Below are 22394 nucleotides of genomic sequence, written 5' to 3'. Positions count from 1 at the left end.
TTGCTGCTGCTGCGTAGTTATATACCCAAAACATTTGTGTTGCGAAACTAAAACCTGTTGCGAATTTGAAATTCAGTGTTGCGATAGTCAGAATCGCGTTGCGATTTACATATTCGCATTGCGATTTTCTAAAATCGCAACGCGAATTTGGAAAATCGCAATGCGATAGTCAAAATCGTGTTTCGAATCTGGAAACTGATCTGCGATACTGGAGATCGCGTTGTAATTTAGAGATCGCATTGCGATTTTGTTGGTCATTTTGGCAAATAGGAAAAAAGTTGGTCAAAATCGTATATTATAAGGCATTTTCGGTCACTGAGGTTATTTTCTCTTTTAAATATATTTAATTCGGCTAGCTGCTGTTTGTTCAATTTCTGCTTCGAATACATACTCTCTTTGGCTTTGGGCATCTCTCCGTCTCTACCTCTCAAATCACCATTACGAATCAGGTGCTTCTGATCTTACCTTTCCCCTTTCTTTTAATTGCATTTGATCTCTGTTTGATCGTTTATATATGATTGATTTGTCTATCAACCTCAGATTACCAAGTTTCACTTCAATTTGGTTCTTTAAAATGCATCATACTCTTCTTTTCTATCAAGGCTTAGATTTGCGATAAAGTCTTTCAATTGGCACAGATCTTAACTTTGTTCACTGCCGATTTTCGCCGCCAACCGTCGTCCGTGTTTGACACAGTCTCACCACCAAGCTCTACATCTTTTGGCAACCAAAACCCCTTAATCCTGGTATTAGGATTGTAATATGAATAGTGGAGGGAGGTATCCACCGGGAATCGGTGTTGGCCGAGGCGGCGGAGTGAACGCGAACTCTAGTTTTCAGTCAAGGCCTTCGCAACAGCAGTACGTGTAGAGGAATTTGGTGCAGAATCACCAGCACTTTCATCAACAAAAACAGTTGTGGCTCAGACGAAACCAGTTGCCTGGCGGCAATGACTCTAATGCCAGTCGACTCAAGTTCACAAGATTGGAAGGCAAGGCTAACTTTACTACCCCAGATACACGCTACAAAACAGAGAAATATATGGAGACTGAGAGCACTAACGGGATTTTGTTGTTACCACAGATTCCTTCGCAGAATTATGGGATTACGAAATCTATATCCCTCGCGGGATCGTCTCGGATCCGAGCTATGTTGTTCCCCGAGGAGTTTTTATGCCTACTCACCTTTGGGTTTAGCCAAACGAGAGGCAAGACTAAGGTTAAAGGCTCTGTCCGAGAACTTTGCTTCAAGGTAGGTAGCTACAAGCCGATTACAGATTCTACAATCTCGGTAGAGTAACAAAATTTATGTTGACTGTAAAAATAAAAATCCACAGTGGGCTTCGGTAACATACGGTGTTTTCATGTACTCATAATGTTCTTGCAAACACCAAGGCTTAGGTATACATATCTCGTTCGTTCAATCTGTTAACATGGATTCGTGATCAGATATCTAGATCAAGAAAATGGAATCAGGTCCCAACGACAAGCTAATGCTTTTTTGGCACAATATGGTATTACTAAAGAAACTGATATCGTTACCAAGTATAACACTTCTGTTGCGAGTATTTACCGTGATCGTTTGTAAGATCTCATTGAGGGCCGTGTATGGAAGAATCCACCAGTAGTGATGGAAACTGTTAATGGTGGTTCTAGTGGTATCAGAAGCAATCAACAAGTGCTTTTAGATTCGGAAATTATCAAGGTGGTACAATGGGAGATGTTATGAATAAGTCGAGGTTGAGTGAGGACAAGCATACGAGATCCCAATTGGACGTTTCGTCGGCAAGTAAGGAGACTTTTAACGCCAGCAAAATGACGGATAATAAATTTAGGCCTGAAGGTTTTCCTCCTTCACAACGAAAGAATTATGGGATTGGGAAGCGAGCTTTAGTAGAGGCATCGACAACTCAACCTGCCCAAGATGTTGTCCACACTGGAACCAAGGAGTTCAGCACAAAGGGGTGTAGTGGTAACAACTCTGGTGAGGGAGCAAGAACTGAGAGATTTGAATTTAATGATTGGTGGAAGAAAGGTCATAAAAATGTTAGTAATGGGTACAGAAGTGGATGTTACACGCTATTCATTGAAAACCTACAAGAGAAGATCCATTGGAAGAGACTTTGATCTTTATTTTGTACTCACGGTCATGTTATCGATGCCTTCATTCCTAATCAAAGAAATTCCCAAGGAGTTCGTTTTGGGTTCATTCGCTTTGCAACAATTAAAGAAGCAAGGAAAGCGATATCAAAGATGAATATTTACGGCAGCAAAATTAGAGTCTTTTTGGCTAAATATAAACCTCGACAGTCTTATTGGAGAAAGTCTTCGACAATTGTTCAACGAAAGTCTGGGATGGAAGATGTTTCGAGGAATAAACACTGTGAAGTTGAGGGTGTTGTGGACGAAGAAAAACTTTACGTGTTGAGTAACTGTCTTGTGGGGTGGTGCAAGAACTTCATCAAAATCGGTAATCTTGCTAACCAAATGCAAGTCAAAGGACTAGATGGTTTCACGATAATGAGACCTGTTGGAAATGTAGTTCTAATGGTTTTTGAAGACTCCGATTTGTTGAGAAGCGTGAAGAATTATAAATTAGAGACTCTTGCAAAATGGTTCTCCAGAGTTAAAGCTTGGTCAGAGAGTCTGGTGGTGGAGTGTCGTCGCGTGTGGTTAGTTTACGAGGGTGTTCATTTTCATGCTTGGAATTGGGATACTTTCAAAAACATTGTAACTAAAAGGGGCAATTTATTAGCAATTGACAACAGCTGTGAGTTTCCATCGTCTTTTGACCGAGCTAAAATTCAAATACTCACAAAGGCTCAACTGAGAATTGATGAGTTGTTGGAGTTGAAGGTCGGTGCTAATTTATTCAAAATCATGGTGCATGAAGTTGATCCTTCCTTCAAACCAAATTCTTGGGTCCCTGAAGATTGCGATATTTCATTAGAACTTGTTCCTTCAATTGGATCGTATATGTTCGACAGCTGTACTCAGAGGCGTTTCTTTTAGTTTTATTGTTGCAAGTGTTGGCTTTCTATTTTGTTATGTTCTTTTGCAACTTGAGGTGTATTTTAGAAATCGGGTTACTCTCTTTGGATCTTTTTGTTTGACGATGGGAGATTTTTAGGTGATATGGTTTTTTTGTAATGGTATATATTCCCATATGAGGGTATTCGGTGTTTTCACATGTACTTGATGTTCTGTTTAATAAATTATGAGGCACTCTTTGCTTCCTTCCAATGTTCTTCAACGTACTTCTTAGTATGTAGAAGAATACGAAGGGAGTTTTTAATGAGACCTCCAACTTTTATTAAAAAAAATTACTATTTTATGGTGAAAATGATTTCCCCCTTTCATCTCTGTTCATGTTCTGCTTTTTGTTGGTTAAAGTTGTTTAGGAGGTTGAATATCTTGTATTTTTTAAAATGAGCTTCGGATGATTTTATCTACTCCATATATAATTGTTTATCTTATGCTTAATGTCATTAGTAGATGTTATTTATAGAAAGTATTTTTGTTTCTTGTTTCTTTATGTTCTGGTGAAAGTTCAGGACAGTAATCCTTATAGATTATTTCAATTTTGTAGTTGGTTGGTATTTGGCGATTTATTGATTGATTTCATTGAAAATATGAGCAGATGGCCTTGCAGGAAGGAAATCCTGCGGGTACTCCCAGTGCTCAAGTTGTTGGAAATGCTTTGGTGGAGCAGTATTACCGTATTCTTCACCAATCACCGAAACTTGTAATTAGATTTTATCACGATTCGAGTTGTTTAAGTCGGCCAGATATATATGGAAACATGACAACAGTGACAACCATGCAAGTAAGTCCATATTGGGAGTTCAAATAACTTCCTCCAGGAATAGGCATGAGCATATTGTCAGTGAGAATTCAAAATACACGCCGCTTTCTTTTTGTACATTGGTTATTCCAGTGCTTTAGGTGAATGACAAGTTCTTCAAGAATAATTATCGAGACTATTTGTAATGATTGTTACTAAGATTTTTTTTTATAAGAATTGTTATTAAGAATTTCAGTTTTAAAAAGTGTGGAAAATACTGGGAGAAGCTTGGGTATAATCTATTAAATGCATATGTTTAACTTTATGAATGGATATTTTCGGAAATCTTTGTTTGCGGGAGACTCATGTATTTGACTTGAATAGATGCTCTCTCTCTCTCTCTGTTATGGTCCCAGGTATAGGATCTCGTATGAACAGGACAACATTGCACATTTGTCTTCTTGTTATTATTCTTTGCACGTAACATTACTCCCCTCATAAAAAAGGAGTTAGTACGCAAACTTGGGATTGCATAGTTTGTGCATCTATCCCTTCTCCGGATTAGGATCGTCTCCATCTGCACAAACTAGTAAAAATTGAGATCATATGTTGAACGATTCATTGCTTACATTAGTATTTCGCAAGATGATGTTACATTGTATGTTGTTGAACCTAGAAGTAGTGAAGTTGGGTCAGTAGCGGGTAGTAATCAACTAAGTTTTTCAACCCCAGTTTATGGTGCTCAAAATTTAATGGTTCCACCACAATTTCATCACCAAGCAAATTTTGTTTCACCACATTTCCAATACCAAATACAATCTCAAAACCCACAACCTTTCCCTAATCCAAATCCCAATCAACTTTCAGCACTAAATTCCGATTTTCGTATTAACCAGTTAGACGATGATGAGCCAACAGAAAAAATTGTGAGTACTAGTCGGTATTCGAAATTTGATCTTGGTCAATACCCGGACTTTGATCTTGGTCAATACTCGGATTTTGATGATGTTTTAGAAGAAGAAACAGACCCTGCGTGTAATGATTTTGATATTGGTCAATACCCGAATTTTGATGATGAAACAGCCGCTGCCGAGGAAGATGTTGTTGATGATAATGAGGAGGAAGTTACGACTATGAATGAACATGTTGAACATCCATTCTGTAATTCATATAACCCTGAAGAAGAAAAAGAAGAAGAAGAAATCCCCGAAGAAAATGCCACGGGAGTATAACTGGAATATGCCAGAATTACTTCAGATACCAGAAGAAGAGTTGGTAAAGATAGGAGTTGATTCTTACACAAAAATTATTCGTATCAAGAAAGATGATTGTTTTGATACAAAGGAAGACTTGAAGATAGCTTTGTATACGAAATGTGTGGAAGATGGCTATCAACTAAAAGTTAACAAATCAAGCAAAGATCGTTTCGAAACAAGGTGTATGATTGACAAAAACTGTACGTGGCATATGATTGCAAAGAGGATAAAAGATTGCGAAATGTTTCAAGTTAGGACTTTTATTGATAAACATACATGTTCAAGAACCCAAGTTTTTCCTCACCATAGACAGGCAAACAAAAAGGTGTTGGGTGGTTTTCTGGCTGAGTTAATGTTTTTGAATGGCAGGGTATATCGGGGACATGAAATTATGACTAACATGAATGCTCGGTTCAAGATTAGTATCTCATATTCTCAAGCTTGAAGAGCCAAATGTTATGCCTTGGAATTGTTGAGGGGGTCGCCAGAAGCATCGTTTGCCCAACTGCCGGCTTATTGTCACAATTTAAAGCTGAAAAATCCTGGGTCGGTAACTCATATCAAAACAGATAGAGATGGACGCTTTGAGTTGTTGTTTATCGCCATTGGTGCTGCGGTTAGTAAATCAATATAATTTTGTTGACTCATTTTTGTTAGTTACATGCATTTCACATTTAAATGATTATATTTTTTGTGTATATTATTTTGTAGATTTGTTCTTTTATTACTTGCATGCTCCCAGTTATTATAGTTGACGGAGCACATTTGAAAGGTCGATACCTTGGAGTAAACTTATTAGCAGTAGTCATGGATGCTAACAATGGGATATTGCCAATAGCTTACGGGGTTGGCAAATCTGAAACTTTTGATTCATGGACATAGTTTATGGGGAATCTTAGGGATTACATAGGTCCTATTAGCAACCTGACAATCATATCCGATAGGGCAAACTCAATTGACAACGTTGTTAGAAGGTGTTTCCCAGATGCTTTTCATGTACTTTGTGGTGTTTATTTGTATAGAAATCTAAAATCAAGGTATGCTGGTATAAAAAATCATAAATGGACATACTGGAAGGCTGTAAAAACTTATCGGGAAGTGGATTTTAATAAGCATATAAATTGTTTAAGACGTGTTTTGCCTCAGTGTGCTCAAACACTAGAAGATGTCGGGTTTGAAAGATGGTCAAGAGTACATCAACTTGGAGCAAGATATGGTTTCATGACATCTAATAGTGCAGAATCAATCAACGCTCTAAGTCGTCATTCCCGGAAATTACCCATTACTATGTAAATGGAGTTTTTTCGAGCCTCTATTCAACAGTGGTACTACAAGAAAAGAAACCATGCAGGTATTATTTCTTTAAATTCGTAACTTATCATATAATTTACTAAGTATTATTTATTTAAATTTACAGGAACATTGGAACATCGTGTTACACATGGACTGAAAAAAAATAACGAAACGTGTTGTGAAGTCAATGTCATGGAGAGTTGAACCATGTTCAAACACTTTGTTTGAAGTACTGGATAATAACTTAAATGGGCTTGTCGATCTAAATGCAAAGACGTGTAGTTGTATGAAATGGAAAACATATGGTTATCCGTGTGGCCATGTTATAAAAGTTGCTCTTCATCTAAACCAAGATGATTCAAGTGCATATGTTATGGATTGCTACACTACAGAAGTATATCGACAGACTTATGTCGAGATTATCTACCCTATTCCACATCCTTCTGAGTGGGACATACCAGATGACTTACAAACAGTTTTGCCACCAGCCATGGACAGAAGGCTACCTGGCCGACCAAAAAGTCACGATCGTATACCGTCTAAGGGTGAAGAGAAGAAGAGATCGACATGTAGTCGGTGCAAGGAAAGTGGTCATACAAGGTTGACATGTGGATCACCAGTGCCATCACAATCATCTTTTCCTCTACCAAAATATGGATCATCATCAAAATCCAAAGCTCATATGGTGTCAAGCAAAAGGCAATCAAAATCGCAATCAGAATCAAAATCCCAATCACAACCAGCTTCACCTTTTGGGACTATTAACTTAGGTGATTTTTAAATGCAAACGTTGTATTATGTGTATTTTATGTGTAAACTTTTAACATTTTCAGTTAGGCCCATGTATATTAGTAACTTGAGTTTGAACATTGCTATGATTTGTTCAGTTGTTATCACTTATTAAACATTCATTTGACTATCGCAACATGAATTTGAATATCGCAACGGGATAATCGCAATGCGAAAATGACTATCGCAACGCGAATTTGACTATCGCAACGGGATAATCGCAATGCGAAAATGACTATCGCAATGCGAATTTAACTATCGCAACGCGAATTTGACTATCGCAATGAGATAATCGCTACGCGAAATGACTATCGCAATGCGAATTTGATTATCGCAACGGGAATTTGACTATCACAACGAGAAAATCGCAAAGTGTATTAGACTATCGCAACGCGAATATGATGCAGATTGAAATCAACAAATCAACTTTTACATTTCAATCAATTACACAAGCACAAATAAGAATTATTTACACATCAATAATAAACTTTTAATCAATTAAACAAGCACAAATAAGAATTATTTACACATCAATTAAACAAATAAGAATTATTTACACATTAATTAAACAAATCAACTCTTATTATATTATTTTTCTCATTAATTAAACAAGTCGGACTTTTAAGAATCAATTACAATAAAAAAAGTGTACCCCAGGTAGTTGTTTATGCACATCAATTTCACGCAGCTCACTTCAAGATTAACCTGCAGAAACCAAACATTTGCTCAAACAACACTTTCTACACATCTAAAACCAACAAACAGCAAATTATATTGAATTCTAGGTACTTAACAACACTTGCATTTGACTTACCAATTGTTTATGGGCACTTTCATAACGCGGATGCAGGTAGACAGCATCTCGCATATATCGTTCTAGCCATAAAATGTCGAAACCACAAGCCTACTGCACCTCTATCTCTATCGGTGGGAGGTAGAAACTGTGTACTTCCTGTCGTCAAACGCTCCAAGCACATGCATACGAGAGGACCACAATCCCCTCTGGCTTCTTGCATTTGTTGTGGCGCGGTCTCGTCTCTGATAACTGTAATATTGAACTTCTTTGGCTTCTTGTTTCCAGAATAAGTCCAATAATTAATCGCATCCAAGAATTTAGCCAAATGAGAGCTCCATCCCTTAATAATATCTCTCAAATCAGACAATGATATGTAATTTATCATGATGTCATATACTATTGTCTTCAGGGATGGAAGCTGAAGCTCGACGAGAAGCCAATGAGTACGTTCCAAAACAGGGATAAACACCTACAATCATAAGTAATAATTCAATTGCACACTTATTTATAAACACCTTTAAAATATTTAAAAAATAAATACTAACCTTATCGACCTCCCACCATGCAGGATAAAGTTTAGCTTGTCCATTAGCCAACACATATGATTCCTGTCGTTGATTCTTCATGTGAACTACATGAAAAGACGCCGACATAATTGTATATCTCGTATTTTTTTATTTTTCTTGATTTTCCTTATTATTAGAAGACGTGACACCCATGCATCAATATGTTGTTTACAAAAAAAGACATATATTAGTGAATTACATAAATTTAAAAAAAATTAATCAAAATGAAATATAGGAAGAAAAATATAAGACTTACCCCCCCCCCATCGAAATAGCTTTTGTCTTCAACCCCTAATAACACACCCCACCAAGACCGATCAATCAACAAATGCATATCATCGTTGAGTTTGTATATGTCAGCGTAACACCCCTGGCTCCGCTCATGTAGATAAAAATCAACTGCGGTCTTAGCCCAAAGGGTATTATCCAGAATTATTTCCGGTAGTTTTTTCCTCTCCACTTCATCTGCCGGAATGGTACTGGCCGGTAACTTATACGAAAGCCAACAGTCATCCATCATGTCTGGCACGGGAGGGGGTTTCTCAATAATTCGATATAATATGACGTGTGAATCGGGCTCTAGAATGTTGGGAAGGACCTCTTCAACGATGATAGGGGCCTCTTGAACGGTGGGAGGGGACTCATGAGGGATGATAGGGGCCTCTTGAACGATAGGAGAGGCCTCTTGAATGATGACAGGTGAGTCGGACTTCTTCTTACGGAGTCTTCGCACTATTGGGGTGAACAGAGACTTAATGGCACGTGCACGCCGTCTGATGCGTGAACCCCGTCGTGTAAGAAAAACCCAACGTAAAGCATCCACCTTATCGGGCCGCTAAAAATAAATTAATACATAAAATCAGTAAATAAACAGACATGCTATTAAACAGTGAAAACAAAGACAAATATGTTTCAAACTTGCACGGTTTCACCCAAGTCATTATTCTATCATAATTCACAAAATGCATCAGATAATATTCCGGAAGTAAGAACTTATATAAACATTTAAAAGGACAACATATAGGTTTAGTGCATGTTCAAGGACAACATAAAAGGTAGTAGTTTATTCTTCAAACTTAAATTTACAACACTGTGAAGTTAGTATTTGTCTTTGTCTTTCGGTTGAAGTAATGCAATCCATTCAAGTTTCAATTTGCAGAAGAAGAATAGTTTCTGAAACTTAAAATCGCAACACGAAACTTAAAATCGCAACACGAAAATGATTATCGCAACGCGAATTTGACTATCGCAACACGAATTTGACTATCCCAACGCGAATTTGACTATCGCAATGAGAAAATCGCAACGCGAAATGACTATTGCAACGAGAAAATCGCAACGCGAAACCAAAATTGCAACGCGAAACTAAATTCGCGTTACGATAGTCATTTTCGCATTGCGATTATCCCGTTGCGATAGTCAAATTCGCGTTGCGATAGTCATTTCCACGTTGCGATAGTCATTTTCGCATTGCGATTATCGCTTTGTGATAGTCAAATTCGCGTTGCGATAATCATTTTCGTGTTGCGACTATTCTTCTTCTGCAAATTAAAACTTGAATGGATTGCATTACTTCAACCAAAAGACAAAGACAAATACTAACTTCACAGTGTTGCAAATTTAAGTTTGAAGAATAAACTACTACCGAATGAATTTACTAAGCAATCCAAAAGACAAATATGAATTTACTAACTTCAACCAAAAGATAAAACAAAGACAAATACTAAGTTATTTTAGAACTGTTTAGCAGTATTGGCAGCAACCGAATGAATTTACTAAGTAATCCAAGTAAAATGGTTAATCTAAGTGAAATTACGAGTAAATCAAGTTAAATGAAAAATCTTAAACTTACCTCGTTGCGTAGAGTATGAACCTCATTCTGCAACGATGTTACCATCTCAAGTAGAGCCGCTACCTCACCACGTAAAGTAGATACCTCCTCACGCCATTCACCATTGTCATCACGTAAAGTACTGACCTCCTCACGCAAGGCATTGACCTCATCACGTAACTCCCCTAACTCGTCCCGTGGAGGTGGAGAACAGGGAGATAAATGTCGTGGTATCTTTGCCGGTCGCCTATCATGAGGTGATGGTGAAGAAGAGGCTCGATGATGTGACAGAATAGGTGATGGCTCTTGTTGTAGATGTGTATAGTGTGGTCGATCAGGTGATGGCTGTGGGTGAGGTGATGGCTCTCGAATTGGAGGCTGCTCATCATCCATGCCATCAAAAATACGCTTACTAGCTTGCCACCAATCAGTGGCAAGCTCAGCCTCCGTGGGTGTCAGCCTCTGTAATGGAGTGTTGGCCTCCTAACAATATAAAAGCTCAAATAAAGTTAAATGTGTACTAGTAATATCTTGTTTATATATGGTAGTATTTGTGTTAACTTATATCATTTATTGTCGTATACCGTAGTAACTCTTCCCAAATCAACAGCTGTCGTTTCCTCTTCCAGGAAATAGCCCTAGGAATATCATTTGAAGTTTTGAATGCATATGTCTGCATGTCGGGAAAAGCCTCAAATATCCAAATCTACAAACAATATAATACACAAACATTAGTAATTGTTAAAATAATTAATTATAATTTTGGAAACATTATATAGAAATTATTACCTTAAAGGCCCAAATAAAACCAGATAAAGTGTATTTTGAACCATTGCCACGCAAACTTTTGCGGTCATCAAAGGCAGACGACAACTTATTCTAGGTAGCTTTCCATAGATACGAACCCCACGAAAATAGGTTTCATACATTTAGGTCCTCTACCAGTAATATTAGGTCCTTAGGAATAGGTTGTCTGCCCTCTCTGCCTAAAAAGTCAACATGTAAAAGTACTAAAAGGCATACTCGAACAACATCGACGTCATCCATCCGAGTAAAACCATCTTTCTTATTAAATAATCTCGTCAAGTCGTCGACGTGTAAATTCGGCTTCTCCATTGACAGCTCAGGAAAAACCCGGGATAACCATGATGGGCGGGTAATATGACTAGTGTATCGACATACATCATCGTGTCCGAAGCGTAGACCAGTGATTAAGCAAAACTTCTCCCGCCCAAAACACGTATACGCCGGTGGAAAATGAAACCATATCTCTTCATTACCACGTTCTATACTCTTGGGTAGATCGCGTGTCATGGTCTGAAGCCACAAATGGGTCAACATAGCATCTCCACCCGGATGTTGTACTTTCAGCCATGGCCCAAAGCAAGTATCCTCAAACAATTATCTTTGTACAGGTGAAAGCTTCGACGCAATTGTAGTGATTAGGCTTATTTTATTCCTTAAGGTCAATTGAGCCGAAAAAAAGTTCTACAAAAACAATAAACATACCAAAAACTACACTGTGAAGATATACAAAAAACAATAATAAACATAAAGCGTAGTAGTTTATTCTTCAAACTTAATTTTGCAACACTGTGAATTTCGTATTTGTCTTTGTTTTTTGGTTGAAGTAATGCAATTCATTCAAGTTTCAATTTGCAGAAGAAGAATAGTTTCTGAAACTTAAAATCGCAACACGAAAATGAAAATCGCAACAAGAAAATGATTATCGCAACGCGAATTTGACTATCGCAACGAGATAATCGCAACGCGAAATGGCTATCGCAACGCGAATTTTGTTGTTGCGATTTTCATTTCGCGTTGCGATTCTCGGTTTCAAATGGTCATTGTCTAAAATTGAAACTTGAATGAATTGCATTACTTCAACCAAAAGACAAAACAAAGACAAATACTAACTTCACAGGGTTAAAGACTAAACAGTAGCAGTATTGACAGCAATCGAATGAATTTAATAAGCAATCTAAGTGAAATGGTTAATCTATTATTGAAATTACTAGTAAACTTATCATTAATTTCAATATGAAAAACCTAATAATAATGCAAAAAATTCAAAATAAAAATAATTAAAAAAACTAACCCTCGGTGGTTAATTTGGTTGATTTTCCATTTCTGATCGTGAATGATTGTGAGGGTGGCTCTGAGAGATGGAGATAGACGGATTTTGTCGGAGATGGGGATGGATTTCGTCGGAAATGGGGACGGATTTCGTCGGAGATGGGGACGGATGTCACCGTAGAGAGTGAGAGATGGAGATGGGACTGAGTTGTGATTTAGGGTTTTAGGTTAAGAGTTGATATTACGGGTAAATATTCGTGTTTGGAATTTGAAAATAAAATACGTGTTGCGATACTAATGGCAAATCGCATTGCGATTTTATATTATCGCAACGCGAAAGTCATAATCGCGTTGCGATAGTCAGAATCGCGTTGCGATCACGTGTTATCGCGTTGCGATTTACATATTCGCATTGCGATTATCTAAAATCGCAATGCGGATTTCGAAAATCGCGTTGCGAATTTGGAACTGAATTGCGATAATGGAGATCGCGTTGCGATTTAGAGATCGCATTACGATTTTGTTGGTCATTTTGGCAAATCATAAAAAAGTTTGTTAAAATCGTATATTATAAGGAATTTTTGGTCACTGAAGTTATTTTCTCTAAAAATAAACTGATATCTTTCCTAAAATAAATAATTATTACTATTATTTGCCCGCATCTCTCTCTGTCTCTCTCTCTCATTCTCTTAACATAGCTTAAACATGTTTTGGTTGATGAGTGCTTTTATATATTTTCTTTTGGGTAGGCAATCAATGAGAAGGTAGTGTCACTGAATTACGAGGACAATACAGCTGAGATTAAAACTGCAGATGCTCAAGACTCTTTTGAGAAAGGAGTCATTGTACTAGTAACTGGATGCTTAACCGGAAAGGACAATGTGAGAAGGAAATTCACACAAACCTTCTTTCTAGCTCCCCAAGACAAAGGTTACTTTTTCTTAAATTATGTTTTTTAGATATGTTGAGGACAAAGAGTTGCAAAGCTCCATTCCAGTTAACGACATCAATGAACAGGCTTCAACATCTGCCTTGGCACCAGAACCAGGTTAGACTTGATTCTCTCATTTTATGAATTATGTTTATACTTTCCTCACGCTCAAATCTTGGAATTGATTTTTCTTCCTAAGCCAGCTCATGACCATCTTGTGGAGGACCCAATATCATACGCAGAAGATGAAGATATTAATAGTGGTGCTGAAGTTCTTAATCCCTCGGATAATGAGGAAGGATCGGGTTATTGAAGAAGTTATTGAACCCCAAAACATTGTAACTCATCAGGAGAGTGTTCTGACTATTGATTCAGCTCCTGCAGTTTTAGAGGATGCACCTAAGAAATCATATGCTTCAATTGTGAGTTAATGTTAATGGTTTTTTCTTTTTTGTCATGATTTGGGTGGTCCTGTTATTTTTTATTGAACTTACCAACTTACATATTAGGTCAAAGTAATAAAAAGTAACACAGCTTTGACTCCGGTCTATGTTCCTACCAATAACGTGAGGGTGACGGCGGCACCCAAAGAACCACATTCAATTATTTCTGCAAAACCTGCTTTGGTCACTAAGGCAACATTAACTAACAGTGATAATGCACCTGAAAGTAGCAATGACAATGAGGAAGGTAATTGCCAACTCCATTTATGCACGCTTGAATAATAATAGCAGCATATATATATTTTTATCTTCGTCAATGAAATTAGATCCATACCTTTTCAGATTTCAATGAATAAAGAATTAAAGATATCAATTATGGGTTTAAAGAAGACGTATGTGATTTGCTGCATGGTTGACGACATATAATTTATTTTTCTATTTGATATATCTTGATACATATTCTTTTCCTTTTGTTTTAAAGATATCTATTTGAAGGACACTCCATATATGTACGGAACTTGCCTTGCACTGCAACACCTGCACAACTTTAGGTGGCATTTAAAAAATTTGGGCCCATTAAACACGATGGCATCCAAGTCTGAAGCAATAAGGTTGACTAAGATATTGATTTTGGCTTCTCCAATTTTCCTCTCTAGTTGATACTTGACATTTCAAGTTCAAGTTCTTGGTTCTTACTGTTTTTGTGTATTTTTTTTCCTCCTGCAACAGGGATTCATGTTCGGGTTCGTGGAATTCGAGAATGCAAGTTCAGTTCAGAGTGCACTTGAGGTATGATCACTAACATAATTCACTATTCCATTCAGTTACTTACCTGACAACATTTAATTAGTCTCTACACTACAGCAAAACTGTACATTTTCAGCATTTTTTTTACTTATAGCGGCGGTTTTAAGCGCCGCAAAAAACACCTGCGGCGCTATGACAAACGCCGCAAAAAGCGCCGATGAAAATAGCGTCGCTAAAGTTCGCGGCGTTTGGTAACAAAAAACGTCGCAATAGGTAACGATATATAGCGGCGTTTGTCCAACAAACGCCGCAATAGGTGTTGAGATTTAGCGGCGTTTTTCCAACAAACGCCGCAATAGGTGTTGAGATTTAACGGCATTTTTTTCACAAATGCCGTAATAGGTCTTGAGATTTAGCAGCATTTTTCCCACAAACACCGCAAAAGATCTGGTATATAGCGGCGTTTTTTTATAACAAACGCCGCAAAAGGTCATATCTATAGCGGCGTTTTAAGATATAAACGCCGCTAATTACCTCTCTATAGCTAAAAGAAATTGATTTTGCAAATTAAAACTAATTTTTCAAATGTTGTTTTCTACTCTTTTATTACCCAAATTTAACTTGTAGCATTTTCCAATAAACTTGACATCCATAACAACTAACTTAAAATCCATAACAAGAAAAATGAAATCCATAATAATAAATCAAAGTTTACATTAAAGTAAAATATAATGTAGTTCAACATTATTAACTATAATAAACAATAATATCTAAGATATTTTGCTTCTAATCTTACACATTCTTCAAAACTCTTCTTCACATTGAGGCGCTTAAATTCAAAAAGATAAATCCAGTTTATATGGGAAAACAATGATACAGAGCTAGTATCGTCCTGTCATTTCTTGCATAGATATTTTGCTTCATGAGGTCTTACTCCAATTGGCATACCACTTGAAAAGGCCCCATCCATGGCAATGCAAACCCGATCTCTAGTTTCATATCCAAATAAATCATCAGTTTATATGAAAATCCATTATATCTTACGTTAAAAAAGTTAACAACACATTTCTGCATAGTCAGTCCCAGCAGTCAACAACTCTATGGCATGGGCAACCATCATGATGATAAGAAAAATATAGAGATAGATTTTAATAATTGTGCAGAAACATCCAAGCTTGAATTTCATGATAACTTCTAACAGCTTATTGGACCAAACATATTTTAAATCAATAGCACCCAGAAAAAGGCTCCAAAACTACATTCCTAACAAACAGAAAGATATAAAGATGAAAATATGACAGCTTACCAAGGACCAAATCCTTTCAAGCATTCTGCTAAAACAACCTGAGAACAGACAAAAGCACAATCTAACTTAAAGATAAGGAAGCAAAAAGAGAATTTAACGGAGATTGTAAATTAATATTTTATCCCCATTTGTCACCTCAGTATTTTCCCCAAGAATTTCAATTATAAGCCCCATCAACTTATGTGCAGAGGCCATTGGTTTCAATTGAATGCTTTTCTGTGCCAAACTGTACATGCTTTCTAACCCCTAACAGAAGAAAATAAATAAACGAGATATGTAATACAAGGAAAGTACATACCACTGTGAATGGCCTGATGTATAACAAGTGAGAAATATATAATTCTATCCAATGGCATGTTGCAGAGCAGAGACTATTAGCATTACCCAACATTATTTGTAACATACTTCTCAAACCCTGATGAGTCTGCTGGTGAGCACACTGAACATTATTTGTAACGAGTAGCAGCATTTGTAACATACCTCTATTGTTTTTATCAGCCACATTCCACAAGTTCATCTATTTAATGGAACATCTCAGAGATTAAAATTTCTACAGTTCTTGAACAATTAATTATATAGATTATTCCATTAGAAGAAAAAAAAAATACATTCAGCACCTACTAATATAAATCAATTTTATCTTTGTTACTACCTCATGTTTGCAATAGATTTAGAAGTAACATCAAATCCATATCTCATATTCCATTTCGTAAAGAAAAAACATGAAAATCTATCCATAAAAAAGTTTTGCAATACTAGAAAGGAACTCAAATATATTATTTTCACAGTTGCTAATTAAAGGTTTTGTAAAGATCCTACCAGTAGTTGAGGGTTCAGGTCAAAACCCCACACAATATCGGACAAACCGAGGCGGATCTAGCAGACTTATCTTGTGTCCATAATGAGAAAATATTTTCTTCTATTGAAACATCCTTTGAACCGAATGAAAGCTGACAAAATAATCTCCAGAGCCCCTACTAGCAAAACCGGATTCTTCCAACGAATACAAAGTAAATTATATTTATCATAATAATGATCATTATTTCATCAACATCCTATGCAAAAAAGAGCAAACAGATTTACATGTCGGAAAGGGTGGTAATGTACCACATGGCACACTTCTAAATGATGATCTAAAATAGTTTACCATGATTAATTCATAATAATGTACTGATTCAATGGACTTGCAAGTGATACATATATGCCTCCATAAGAAAGATTTTTAAATGTTGCAGTATGGTTCCATGCAAGAAATAAAAAAGTGACAATGAAAAGAAAGGAAAAAGAAGTCATGAATCCTAATACCCGCCATGCACATAAACATGAGTTGATGGCTTATAAAAAATTTCGAACTCCTGGAGTAAAGGACCCACTCCCCATCAGGGTACATGATGTGATCTTGACTAGCAATACCCAACCCAAATTTTGTAATGGTCTTTGTGTTTCTTTTGAGCCATCTTTATCTTAGACGATAGGATGCACTAAGGACCTAATTTATACGTGGATCAGGATGCAAGCCCACATACCAATCTTTATGAACTTTTATACGTGGTACCTCTAATGTATCAGTCATCAAGTACCCTGAAGCCCTAAAAAACCAACCCTTGGACAAATTAGCATTCCAACACCACAATAATGAGTTCCTCTACCAAATAGAGATCATTTTCTCTAAAGTGACATAATTAAGAAAAACAACCTGAAAAAAAGCACTTCACCATTGTAGGTAGCTAGAGCGATTTCCCTCACACCATCTTTATCAATATCATACAAGAGAGGACTATAATGCACGGTTGACTGGTGAAAAGTAGGCCAACCTGACAAATTATTGAAAACTCAATGACATCAACTTCGATCGGATTGCTCTAGATTCATCGATAAGTTCGATTTAACATGATCTAGGGAAAGCGAAGCACTAGTACCTGGCATTTTATCGCCATCAGAACCTTCTAAAACTTCAAGGTAGTGAAGAAATGAGGGAACCACTATGTCAAGCTTCCCATCACTAAAAATTACACAATCTGGCGGGAGTTAGTTAAATTATTCTGTATGATGAGTTTACTCAAAAAAGATGAGCAGATTTTCGAAAGGGGAAATAAAAAGAATTGAGATTTTTTAACATAGTCAAAGCATAGATGCGATGAAAACACGAACTCAAAAGGTAAGAGTAAACTACCTATTGATATCAGCAATTAAGGGAGTTGCATAAATGCTGGAGCTGACCTCCATTTGCCATCTAAGTTCTAACTTCTTTGGGCACTGTGTATTCAACAACGCATCCTCATCCCTACACATTCATATACACAAAATATGTTTTCAAATAACAATAACTCCTATGATTGAATCGAAAATGAAAAATAATAAAAATAAAATTGAGATAGAAAGGACTTACAGTTCGGGATAACCAAGCTCGTCGTCGGTGGCCTTTCGTTGACGTAATTTATTATTGGATTCATCGCCGAGCAGTAGTATGAAAGGACCCTTCAAGCAGCAACGAGTAGCAGCAGTTGTTTTCGATAAAATTAGGTTTAGAATTCAATTTCAAGGGGGGAAATGTTCTCGCAGGATTTAAGTAACACCTATTGCGGCGTTTGTAACAAAACGCCGCTAATGTACTTATCATTAGCGGCGTTTTTAGATACAAACGCCGCTAAATACCTTTATTTATATAAGATTAACATATTTTAAATATTTCATTTCTTCTATACATAACCTAAAGTTACAACCATACATTTTAATTAAGACAGAAGTACTTATGCATAAAACTACTTAACAACAAAATACATTATAATTTAGAAACATTAAAGTACTTATGCATAAACAGTCTTCACCATACATTATAATTTGGAAACATTAAAGTACTTATGCATAAATAGTCTTCAACATACATTATAATTTAGAAACATTAAAGTACTTATGCATAAACAGTCTTCACCATATTGTTCAGTACAATTTAGTCTTCATTGCTCCTTCGTGGGGAAATGACGTAGGAAAGTTGTTTTCCTTGTTTGACGATGCATCGTTAAGTTTTTCCTCTGTGTAAATTCTATATGGAGAAACTCTTCATCCATTTCACCAAATAAATCTCCTACCTCCGGTTCACCAAGAAGACTCCTTGCGCGCTTCAGTGCTTCACTTGAAACAGATAACGACCCTCCACCTACAGTATAAAACTTGATTGGAGGTGCTTGGGAATTGAATCAAACATTAAAATATATTTAAACAGATGATATAAATGTTTACTTGTAGTAACAGTAGAGGCAACATCGTCTTCATTGAGGATCGATACTGCTTTTGCAATTGAAGATTCTTTCAACGCCACAGAGTTACCAAATTTGTTTCTAAACATGGGGTATTTATCCATTTCTCTATCATCATTCTCAATAAGCTTCGAAGATCCTATATGTGTACGATAACTTAAATTTGAGTGACCGTACAAAAAGGGAAATATAGTGGCATAAAGATTCATAGAATTTTACCTTCAAGTAGGAGATCGGCCATGGAAGGGTATGGAGCAATATGAGTTCCTGTCGAGTCATCATCGAGTTTCGACGGCGAAACCGGACCGATAGCCTCCCAGCGATAATTTGATCCATCGTCAGAGCAAAGACGCCACGTAGACATTCCGACGATAATTTCTCTTACTCAAGGCAAGACTTGTTCTTTTTTTCTCAAATATGTTAGCTGTTAGCTTTCTGGGTTTTCCCCATTTTCATAATACCAACCAAAACAAAATTGAAAAAGATCATTAGTGATAAGAGGGATCAAATCGTGGAATTGTGTTATAGTTCGTCGGTGAGAGGGCCGATTTGGTCGCCGGGATAGACAAAAGACGACGTCGCTTGGAATCGTGTGAGGGTCGTTGTTGTACCAGAGAAGAAAGTATGAGGGAAGAAGAGTTGAAATGATTTTAGGGTTTGGGTGGGAGAAAAGGGAGGACAATATATTTAACATTTTGCGGCGTTTTTAAAAAACGCCACTATATCACATGTTTTTTACGGCGTTTATACAAAAAACGCCGCTAATTTACCACTCTATTGCGGCGTTTTTGGTATAAACGCCGCTAAATGTTAAATATATTGCGGCGTTTTAGCTAAAACGCCGCTACATGTCTACTATATTGCGGCGTTTTTACTATAAACGCCGCTACATGTCTACTATATTACGGCGTTTTTACTATAAATGCCGCTATTGTTTAACCTTTATGTGGCGTTTGTCTAAAAACGACGCAAAAACTATTATTAATTACGGCGTTTGTTGAAAAAACGCCACTATATACCATCCTATGGCGGCGTTTTTAACAAAAACGCCGCTATATTTATACTCTATTACAGCGTTTTCACAAAAAACACCGCTAAAGTCTCAATTTGTGGCGTTTGGATTGAAAAGGCTGCTATATGTAATACTTTTGTGGCATTTTATCAACAAATGCCGCTAAAAACGCCGCTACAGAACAGTTTTGCTATAGCGCTACCAAATACATACCATGTGTCATACAAGTTCTGTTAAGTTTTTCCCAAAAAATTATAATTACTTTAATGTTAGACAAAAACAGAAATGTTTTGTTCATGAGGTTAAGCTGTCTTGATATTTACAATCATGTCAACAGCCCCTTCCCTTGACCTAAAACAAAGTACTACCTCGAAAAGATAAGAAACAAGAAATAAAGCCCAAAATCAGGTCAATGTTTAGAGATGGTTTGGGTCAGGGCATGTGAACATGTGGTTTTGACAACTCAAATTGTATCTGATTTGATGACTTCTGTAGAACTTCCTTTGATAAACCCTACTGGTTTTTAAAGTAATAAAACCAGCTGGTCTGAAATAATAAATGCACCTTGATCCGATGTTTTTCTGTTCTTCTGCAACTTTTAGTCAGTATATATACAATCATAGAAATGGATCCGGAACCGTGTAATGTTTTCTGTAATTTAGATCTTATATTTTTCCTTGTATCAGTCACTTTTCAGTTGCACTAATTTGCAGCTTTGCTGACTTAAGTTGGAAAATCCAAAAGCGTAAGCCCACTAAGTTGTAACTGGTATCTTTTAGATGTAGTAAAATTTTACATTAATGCGCCTTCCCTTTGTACAATTCTAAGGTCCTAACCTCAACCAAAGCTTTAGATTACCATTCATCCCTTATTTTTGCTGCTTTCTCAACTGCATGACCGTATTCGTTGCAAAACTTAAATTTGATATTATTGAGGGACCTCGGTTTTATATAATAAGCTAAGAAGTATTTGTAGAATCCCTTGTTAATCTCGGACAGACTTCCTTCTTTGTTTTCGTATGGTTAATCTTTGAATTTATGGATGTGCTCTTGCATTCCAGTCTTCACCAATTACTATTGGGGATCGTCAAGCTGCTGTTGAAGAAAAGATGACTGATACTCGAGGTAATTCAAAATTTAGAATTTTGATGCTGAAATTTGATCAAATTTCCATTTGTCCCCAATATTTTTTTACTCAAATCAAACGTTTAGTTCATCCAATAATAGAACCTTAGTTCATCCAATAATAGAACCGAAATTAATAAGGATATGATCTCTAAAAGGTAGCTATCGTGCAATACTTTCAATTTAGCTAGCCATGAATTGTATGAAGAGACTTTGTTCATATTCAGATTCACCCTTTCGACATATTTGTTTGATCAGTGAGATGTTCGGGATGTTGCTTCTCACCTTGTTTCTATCATATTTTCTTGCAAATACATGGTGTGGTATCTATTTGCTTCGGTGAATAATCTAGGATAACTTTGAAAACCTGAAATATTTTGCAGTTGGTAGCAGTGGGACGGGACTGGAAGAGGAAGGTATGCTTCAGGTAAAACGGGGTTCCGGAGTGACAATTTCAGGGGTCGAGGGAACTTCAGTGGTGGCCGAGGAGGCTACGGCAGGAATGAATTCAGAAACCAGGGGGAATTTTCAGGACGACCAAAGGGTTCTGGTGGATGGAACGGAGATAACTATCAGCGAGTTAATCAAAATGGAAGGGGCGGTCGTCAAGGTGGTGCCGGGGTGAAACCATGATTCAGTTGCTTCAACATTAGCTGAGAAAGTGACCAGGTTATTATTATTTTTGAAGGTATAAACAAGGAGATGAGGGCCATTAGAATTCAAGTTGTCGATTTTCATAAATTCCACTTGTGAAGGAGACCATTTAAAAAAAAAAAAAAAATTGGAGCGACGTGTTGAAGATTATTTGATCAAAATTTTGATATAATCCTCGTATTCAATTTGACCACAAATCTTCCATTTGTATAGTTTTAATCACTTCCTTTGACTGATTTGAAAGCTCGAGCTAATGACACTGATTTCGACTCATTGATTTTTGTTTTTGTTCAGTAAACATAACTATAGCATGATGAATGTACCTAATAATTCAAATTCTCTTATTAGTCCTTGTATCATGCGTAAGATGCAGATTTAGCCATTGTATTTTAGTTTGATTAGTTAGTCCGTACTTTTTAAATTTTAAAAATTCAATCTCTACTTAAATAATACATAGGCAATACGCCTAAATCATAGGGACTTAAAATATCAAATTGGAGAACGTAAACTAAATCTACATCTTAGGTAGA

The 22394-nt window shown here is 36.6% G+C and overlaps 1 protein-coding gene and 1 pseudogene across 1 annotated transcript; both read left to right on the top strand.

Annotated features, from left to right (window-relative positions):
• The first annotated feature begins 386 nt into the window (after positions 1-386).
• Positions 387-14120, top strand: LOC120159795 (annotated as a pseudogene).
• Positions 14121-14349: 229 nt separating this feature from the next.
• LOC120159784 lies at positions 14350-21905 on the top strand. Its single transcript, XM_039170334.1, has 4 exons — positions 14350-14367; positions 14494-14553; positions 21147-21210; positions 21594-21905. Exons 1-4 carry the CDS (start codon positions 14350-14352, stop codon positions 21833-21835), a joined length of 384 nt encoding a protein of 127 aa, XP_039026265.1. The 3' UTR covers positions 21836-21905.
• Positions 21906-22394: the final 489 nt, after the last annotated feature.

Source organism: Hibiscus syriacus, unplaced genomic scaffold, assembly GCF_006381635.1.
Source record: "Hibiscus syriacus cultivar Baekdansim isolate YM2019G1 unplaced genomic scaffold, ASM638163v2 tig00002847_pilon, whole genome shotgun sequence".
Taxonomy (NCBI): domain Eukaryota; kingdom Viridiplantae; phylum Streptophyta; class Magnoliopsida; order Malvales; family Malvaceae; genus Hibiscus; species Hibiscus syriacus.
The sequence above is the reverse complement of the archived record's forward strand: the minus strand, read 5'-3'. Positions and strand labels throughout refer to the sequence as shown.